The sequence below is a fragment of the Orycteropus afer genome, unplaced genomic scaffold, assembly GCF_000298275.1.
Source record: "Orycteropus afer afer isolate SDZICR_OR568_19922 unplaced genomic scaffold, OryAfe1.0 scaffold00040, whole genome shotgun sequence".
Classification (NCBI taxonomy): Eukaryota; Metazoa; Chordata; class Mammalia; order Tubulidentata; family Orycteropodidae; genus Orycteropus; species Orycteropus afer.
In genome coordinates, this window is record NW_006921627.1 from 602,516 (window position 1) to 611,712 (window position 9,197).

At 41.7% G+C, this 9,197-nt stretch overlaps 1 protein-coding gene across 1 annotated transcript in view; it reads right to left on the reverse strand.

The window, feature by feature from the left end:
* Nucleotides 1–5,205, reverse strand: part of AKR1E2 (aldo-keto reductase family 1 member E2) — a 55,001-nt gene extending 49,796 nt beyond the window's left edge. The window contains exons 1-2 of the mRNA XM_042780438.1: nt 5,167–5,205; nt 1,234–1,401 (exon numbers count right to left, since the gene is read on the reverse strand). Of these exons, the coding sequence (XP_042636372.1) occupies nt 1,234–1,401; nt 5,167–5,205 (207 nt within the window). The remainder of the gene's footprint in view (nt 1–1,233; nt 1,402–5,166) is intronic.
* Between the last annotated feature and the right edge of the window lie 3,992 nt (nt 5,206–9,197).

Here is a 9,197-nt window from a genome sequence, read left to right on the forward strand (position 1 = left end):
TCTTCCTTCCAAGGAGTGGCTGGTGGGTTTGAACCGCCAGCCTTCTGGTTAGCAGTCAAGTGCCTTAGGCACTATGCTACCAGAGCTCCTGGAAATTATTCTAGAGATTAACAAATCCAAATTGTCATTTTATAAATGATGCAATTGTGACTCTTGAGTTGTCCAATGACCAACTCAATGTCTCTCAGTTTATGAATGACAGCTAGAACTTGAACATGACTCCTTATCTAATGGCTTTAATATTCTGTTTCAAAGTCAAAAGCAAATTAATTCCTTAATTTTCTGCTGTCTTCGTCTACCCCTGTATTTTCTATGGGGTTCCCTCCTCTCTACCCTTCATATCCATCCCTCTCCCATTGCCCTCATTCAAGCCTTTATCATCCCCCACCTAAACTATTGCTAATTTCTGCTGGCTGATCTCCTGCCTCCCATCCTCTCAATTTCAAATCCATGCTTCTTTCAGCTGCTACAATAGCCTACAGAAACATAAGCCTCACTTATATATAAACTCCCTGGCTTAAAAACAGATCTCTTTGGTCAATAGTTCTCCTTTGTCTATAGAGAAAGTAGAAGCTCTTTAAAATGGCATACTAAGGCTTTCATAATCTGATTCCTGTCCATTTCTCCAGCCTATCATTTTCTACTCCAGAAAAAAATCAAGCTTCTTGCAGATTCCTGTACCCATCATGCTATTTCATGTTGTACCTTCACTCAAATTGTTCCCTTTGCTTATAATGCTACCCCCAACACTTTCACCTACCACCACTCCCAGAGTTTCTTATTCAACAGTTTGGGGGAAGAACTGGAAGTCTATATTTTTACAAGCACCCCAGGAAATCAGTGTAAACTGAGTTTATTAGGCCTGTGACTTTGTTCTACTAACCTCTGTAACTAAAGTGTCCATCATTCAATTCATTCAAATTTTGTTTTATGAATGAATTATTAATTGGGGGACCTCCATGTACTCCAATCTGAATGGCCAAATAAATAAGAAGAAGCAAATAAACCTACATACAATATCACTCAGCATGTTCACTAAGCTGCAAAAGTTCTTGTTAGCTCTGATTCAAATTTAAAACAAAGTCATCAACTCCTATGAGATGAGGAAACTGGAAAATTCTTCACATACTATTTCCACTACCTAGTTATCCAAGCCCTGAGTGGCCTACATCCTGGTCTCCTTAAGCCCTGAGTGGCTTAGATCCTAGTCTCCTTACGGTTGAGAAGTCATACCTTGCTGACAATAAACAGGTCCTCCCGTTTCACCACGCCCTCCTTGATCTTATGCTGGATCCCTGCTCCAACCTCATTCTCATTGTGGTAGAAGTAAGCACAGTCAAAGTGCCGATATCCCACATCTATTGCCACTTTCACAGCTTCTGTCACTTCTCCTGGAGCAGCCTGCAAAATAAGCAAAACAGAAAAGTAATTCACCTCCATCCCAGGGAACCCAACCCAAAGTTCCCCCTTTTTACTCTATAATATAGAATAAAATAATACATAAAAAATTAAGTTACTGAATTGGTACCAATGTCATGTAGTCCTAAAATTAGGAAATGTCAGAGTTAGAAAGGAATTTATAGATAACCTAGGTCCCAACTTCTTTACTTTTGGGGGGAAAACTTTCTATAGATATGTTTAGTACCTGCAAAGTACTGAGATAAGTGCTGTTCTTCTTGAATGAATAAAGAAATAAATTAATGCAGAATGAATGCTAACTGTGACACAAGTATAAGACCCATGTTCTATAGTAAAAGACCATAGTCCCATAGTAAAGGTCAAACAAAGTATATACTCACATAAATGTAATTCACCATACTAAGGACCATACCCACCAGCCACTCCTCGGAAGGAAGGTTGGGCAATCCTACTTCCGTAGTGATACTGCCTCAGAAACCCAAGGAGGGGTCGCTACGAGTCGGGTTTGACTCCACAGCAAACAACAACAACAACAACAACAAGGACCATATGCCAAAAAACAAATGAATGGTAGTTGCAAAAATCCTAAGTAAAATAATAATGAAGTGGATGCAACAGTGTATATGAAAAAATGTATACCATATCTAACTTGAGTTTTTCTCAGGTATGCAAGGATGCCTTGATATTAGAAAATCCATTAACATAACTTACCACAAGTAGCACATGAAAAGACAAAAAGCAAAAAATCGTTTCAATCAATGTTTGATAAGATTGAACAACTATTCATGATTTAAACTCTAAGTAAATTAGGAATAAAATAGAACTCTTTAACCTGAAAAAAAAAAAAAAAACTCTGGTAGCACTGTGGTGAAGCATTGGGATGCTAACCCAAAGGTAAGCAGTTCAAACCCACCAGCTGCTCTGTGGAAGAAAGATGAAGCAGTCTGTTCCCATAAAGATTTAAAGCCTTGGAAATTCTATAGAGCAGTTCTATTCTGTCCTATAGGGTCACTATGAGTCAGAATCCACTCAATGGCTGTGGGTTTGTTTTTTGGTTTTTTTTTTTCCTTTAACCTGATAAAGACTATGCATATTTAAAAAAAAAAAAAAAAAAAAAAAAACCTAGGGCAAACATTATCATCTTAAATCTGAAAATATCATAAGCATTCCCTTTACAATCAAGAACAAAACAAGAATACCCATTGTACTGGCAGTCTTAGAACAATTAGGTAAGAAAAAAGAAATCTGAGGCCTATAAAGGAAATAAAACTATCATTATTTAGAAAACACAAAAGAATCTACAGAAATCAGATATAATATTAGAAATAACAGTATAGTTTAATAAAGTGGATGGAAATGTGATAAATATATCAAAGGTGGTTGTTGTTCTCCATACCAACAGCAAACAACTAAAAAACTATATAGTCAATTTTCATTATATGTAGTAGTTATCTTCTATAAAGTTTCTAGAAACATTAAACAAACAAACAAAAAAAAAAGCACTCGCTGCCATCGAATTGATTCGACTCATAGCAGCCCCTCCTTGGGCTTCCGAAGCAGTATCTCTACAGAAGTAGATTGCCCAATCTTCCTTCCAAGGAATGGCTGGGAGGTTTGAACCACCAGCCTTCTGGTTAGCAGTCAAATGCCTTGGGCATTACACCACTGGAACTCCCTAAACACTAAATTAAAAAACCCACTGCTGTCGAGTTGTATTCGACTCATGGCAACCCCTCCTTGCGTTTCTGAGGTGATATCACTATGGAAGTAGATTGCCCAACCTTCCTTCTGAAGAGTGGCTTGTGGGTTTGAACCACCAGCCTTCTGAATAGCAGTCATATGCCTTAGGCACTACACTAGCAGAGCTCCTAAACACTAAATTGTTGTTGTTGTTATGTGCCGTGGAGTCAGACCTACTAATAGCGACCCCTCCTTGGGTTTCCGAGGCAGTATCACTACGGAAGTGGATTGCCCCATCTTCCCTCCGAGGAGTGGCTGGTGGGTTTGAACCTCCAGCCCTCTGGTTAACAGTCAAGTGCCTTAGGCACTATGCTACCAGAACTCCCAAACACTAAACAAGTGAATGCTAAACCAGTGCCCTTAGGAGCTCTGGTAGCATAGTGCCTAAGGCACTTGACCGCTAACCAGAAGGCTGGCAGTTCAAACCCACCAGCCACTCCTCGGAAGGAAGGTTGGGCAATCCTACTTCCGTAGTGCCTCGGAAACCCAAGGAGGGGTCGCTATGAGTGGGGGCCGACTCAACGGCAAATAACAACAACAGCAAACCATTGCCCTTAAGAGAAATACAGAGTTAAGTGTGACTTCAAAGTGCAACAGCTGTGTGTAGAAGACCAAGTACATAAAAGGCAGAATTAAAAGGAGACAAGAAAGTCAAAACAGTTAATTCGCCAAGTGTTAGTAATGACTACCAACTGCATGTGATTGGCTGGATGATGAGAACCAAAATGAACAGACTACATCCTTGGCCTCTAGGAATTAATAAGTAGGTAGAAGTAGTAACTTAAATAATTTTTTTATGAGTAGTGGTTGACCATTCTACTTCCAACTCACCCGATAACTTAACAATGTCACCAAGTTAGCAAACGTGAAAGGCTTTTTTTTAGTTGGTGCAGCCTCAAATCATGGATAAGAATTAATAAATTCAAAATGGAGAAAGTTCCAAAGCGCTTTCAATGTTTCCAGCTTGGGTTGTTTTTACATAATAAAGAAAGTGAAGTTCCAAAATTTATTATTTTAAAAAAAAAAAAAAGTAGACAACTCAACGGTTCCTTATCTTTCTGATATACGCAGTATTTCCCCATCTTCCAGTCTGACTGCTGTCTGATCTAGTTAGGTAACTGTCAATTTTTCTGCCCTTACCCAAGAATCACAATTTTTTCTTTTGGGCTTTCCTTGATATTTCTAAAAACTTATTGATTTGGCCTCCATATGAAATACCACTATGAAATAACATAGCTCAAACCAAAATCCAAACTCACTGCCATTGAAGTCCATTCGACTCATAGCGACCCTTCCGAGGCAGTATCACTATGTAAGTAGATTGCCCAGTTTGCCTTCCGAGGAGTGGCTGGTGGGTTTGAACCGCCAGCCTTCTGGTTAGCTAGTCAAATGCCTTCGGCACTAGGCCACCAGAACTCCCCAATTTCAGGACCTCTGATGTCTAAAAATACAGCTTTCAAAGAGAGGCATATTTTGCATTACAAAATAATTATTTTATTGTACAAAAGATTTACCTCGGATGATTTTGGTGCACGCAGGAATTTTTTATCATTAAAGCAGTCTCCCCAGCTCCCTCATTTTGCAACATGGAAATTGAAGCCGGGATGGTTGGACAGCCTGCCCAAGATCGCCACCTTCTTTTTCTTCCCCTTACTCTGCAGGCTACCAAAGAGCGCACAAGTGATAGCAGGACGCTTCAGAACAAAAACCAGAACCCAGGACTTAGGAACCCCAGTCTCTGGTCGCCGGAAATAGTCATCGTAGCCCAGAGGAAAGGTAACGAGCGATAAGCTGTGCCCGGGAAACTCTGACCTACGCTCCGCAAGTCGGCTGGAGGACAGACGGCCAGAAAACGAAAAGGGCGCCCCAGAACCTCGGGAGTGGAGAGTACCCCAAACAAGACGAATACACCCAGCCATGACGAAACTACCAGGTGCTCCTTTAGGTAATGGGATGCCACAAAAACGAAAAAGCAGCTGCACATTCCCCACCGCGCAGCAGTTTTACCTGCCAGGTACCCAGTCCCAGGATCGGTATCTTCCCCATGGTCCCTGTCGCAGTCTTTGCGACAACTGCTGCGACTTTACCGCATAAACGGTGCGTGCGGGCTGTCTGGCGGACAGCCCTGATTGGCTGGCCGCGCAGCACGCGGGTCCGCTGCCAACATCCTGGAGGCGAGCGGTACGTAAGTTGGAAGCAAAGATCAAATCGTTACTGACTGCTTGGTGCGTACGTTGCACTGTCCCTGTGTTATCACTGATAAGACCATAGTCCTCGACGTGTAGGACCCAGGGAATAACCTGCTAAAAGAAGTGATTTGCAGGTTCCAAGATTAGATTATAGAGCTGGTTACACCATTGAATAGCCTAAACACCATTGAATTGTTGATTTTAAACAAGAGTACTTCCTGCTTTGTAAATTATGTCTCGATAAAGCTATTTTTAAAAAGAGATTATTTGCAAAGATTAAACTGTAAAGCTATAAGAAAATAAACTTTTGAAAAAACAATACATAACTTCCCTCTAACAGACTATAGATGCCAAAGCCTGGGTGATGACCAAACTTGAAATGCCAGTAGGATTGTGGGAGTTAAAAATATCCCCTTCTTGACTCAATGGAGAAAAGAGGGGGAAAGTAGAGGATACTCTATGCTCCAAAGTATGGGTGCCTTAGTTTGAATCTCAGCTCTATTACACTTTCACTCTGTGACCTAGGCAAGTTACTGAACTTCTTATGTGTTGCAATTTCCTGGTTTATTAAATAGGGTTAATAATAGGGTTATACAAAAAAAACTCACTGCCATCGAGTCAGGATCTGACTCACAGCAACCCCTCTTTGGGTTTCTGAGGCAGTATCACTGCAGAAGTAGATTGCCCATCCTTCCTTCCAAGGAGTGACTGGTGGGTTTGAACCTCCAGCCTTCTGGTTAGCCTTAGACACTACACCACCAGAGCTACCCTGTACCTTATAGGGTTCTCAAAAATTATACCAATGCCATAAGTCAATTCTGACTGATGGCAACTCTATAGGACACAGTAGAACTGTTCCATAGGGTTTACTAGGCTGTGATCTTTACAGAAGCAGACAGCAGTGGGTTCAAACTGTTGACTTTTCAGTTAGTACCTGAGCACTTAACCACTGCACCACCAGGGCTCTTTATAGGGTTCTCATGAGTATTAAAATGGATATCATCAACATCAAGTATCTGGAACAATGAATCAGGGAGCTATAGAAACTACTGTAGCTCCTCTGGGAGTTCCTGGTAAATGCAAACAATTAACACACTCACCTCCTAACCTAAAGGTTGGAAGTTACAGTCCATCCAGAGGTGCCTTGAAAGAAAGGCCTGGTGACCTACTACTGAAAAAACAGCCGTTGTAAACCGTGTGGAGCATAGTTCTACTTTGACACACAGTCGGAGTCAATTCCAGTGCAAATGGTAGTGGTAGGTCCTCTGCCCTGGCTCCATGCCTGAAATACTCTTATAAACGGCAAAAGTACAAAGGCATTGCAACCTCTTAACTACCTGAAGGTATTAGCTGAGTGTCGTAATGCATCTTAGCTACCAAGGCCCTTCTCCGTATGAGAAATACTAAACAACACACAGGGCCAACTTGCCAGCTGTGGCAAGCCTTGCTCTACGAGAGCGCCAGGCTTATACCCAGGTAACCCCAAAACAAGAACCAGTGTGAAAATGCAATCAGATTGCTAGGAAATGCTAGGAAGGAAAGAGTCATTCTTAACTGGGGATCAGAAAGAGAAGGGATGGATCACTCTACAGCAGTACTTATCAGCCGTGGCTGCACAGGTAAATGACCTGTGGAGAATTTTTTAAACAGTGATTCCTTGACTCCCCCCACCCCCAAGTGTATTGATTTTAGCGGTACTTGTATAGAGACTATTGGAAACAACCTCTTTCTTTGGAACCAAAAACTAAACCAAACCCAATGCCATCAAGCCAATTCCAATGCATGGCAACTCCATGTATTACAGAGTGAAATTGCTCCATAGGGTTTTCTTGACTGTAATCTTTACTGAAGCAGATCACCAGGTCTTTCTTCTGCAGTGCTTCTGGGAGGGTTTGAACCATCAACCTTTAGGTTAGTTGTTGTTGTTAGGTGTCATCAAGTTGGCTTTGACTCATAGAGACCCTTTGTACAACAGAACGAAACACTGCCCAGTCCTGCCCCAGCCTCACATTGCTTGCTATACCTGAGCCCATTGTTGTAGCCACTGTATCAGTCCATCTGGTTGAGGGCCTTCCCCTTTTTTTTCTGAGTCTCCTCTTTACCAAGCATGATATCTTTCTCCAGGGAATGGTCCCTTCTGACAACGTGACCAAAGTAGGTGAGACGAAGTCTGGCCATTCTCACTTCCAAGGAGCTGTACTTCTTCCAGAACAAATCTGTTAGCTCTTCTGGCAGTCCATGGTACTTTCAGTATTCTTCTTCAGCAACACAACTTAAAAGCATCAACTCTTCTTCAGTCTTCCTTATTCATTGTCCAGCTTTCACGTGCATATGAGGCTACTGAAAACAGCAAGGCTTGGGTTAGGCACACCTGTCTTCAAAGTGACATAGTTTCTCAGCAGATTTGCCCAGTGCAATACAACGTCTGATTTCCTGACTGCTGCTTCCATGGATGTTGATTGTGGATCCAAGTAAAATGAAATCCCTGACAATTCCAGTGTTTTCTCTGCTTATCATGATGTTGCTTATTGGTCCAGTTGTGAGGATTTTCATTTTCTTTCTATAGAAGTGTGATCCATACTGAAGACTGCAGTCTTTGATCTTCATCAGTAAGTACTTCAAGTCATCTTCATTTTCAGCAAACAATGTTGTGTCATCTGCATATCACAGGTTGTTAATGAGTCTTTCTCCAATCCTGATGCCTTGTTCTACTTCGTATAGTCCAGCTTCTCAGATTATTTGCTCAGCATACAGATTGAATAAGTTTGGTGAAAGGATACAACCCTGATGCACACTTTTTCTGATTTTAAATCATGCAGTATCACCTTCTCTGTTCAAACAACTGCCTCTTGCTCTGTGTACAGGTTTCACGTGAGCACAATGAAGTGTTCTGAAATTCCCATTCTTGGTTATCCATAATTTGTTATGAAGAAACACAGTCAAATGCCTTACATGGTTAGTAAAACACAGGAAAATATCGTTCTGGTATTCTCAGCCAAGATCCCTCTAACATTCAGCAATGATACCCCTCCTTCCACTTCCTCTTTTGAATCTGGCTCAAATTTCTGGTAATCCCTTGTCGATGGAATGCTTCAACCATTTTTTAATTACCTTCAGCATAATTTTACTGGTTTGTTGTTGTTAGGTGCTGTCAAGTGGTTTCCAACTCATAGCAACCCCATGCACAGCAGAACGAAACACCTCCCGATCCCACGCCAACTCCATGATCCCTGCTATACTTGAACCCATTGTTGCAGCCACCGTGTCAATCCATCTCATTGAAGGTCTTCCCCTCTCACATCGTCCCTCTACCCTACCAAGTATTACATCCTTCTCCAGGAAATGGTCCCTTTTGACAACATGACCAAAATAGGTGAGACGCAGTCTGGCCATTCTTGCTTCCAAGGAGCATCTCGGCTGCACTTCCTCCAGGACAGATCTGTTTGTTCTTTTAGCAATCCATGGTACTCTCAGCATTCTTCACCAGCACCACAACTCAAAAGCATCAACTCTTCTTCGGTCTTCCTTATTCATTGCCCAGCTCTCACATGCATAGGAGGCAATTGAAAATATCATGGCTTGTGTCAGGCGCACCTTAGTCCTCAAGGAGACATCCTTGCTCCTCAGCACTTGAAAGAGTTCCTTCATGGTTGACCTGCCCAGTGCTACACGTCATCTAATGTCTTGACTGCTGCTTCCATTGGCATCAATTGTAGAACCAAGCAATGTGAATTCTTTGACAACCTCAATTTTCTCTCCATTTATTGTGATGCTGCTTATTGGTCCAGTTGTGAGGATTTTTGTTTTCTTTATATTGAGACGTAATCCATGTTGCAGACTGTATTCTTC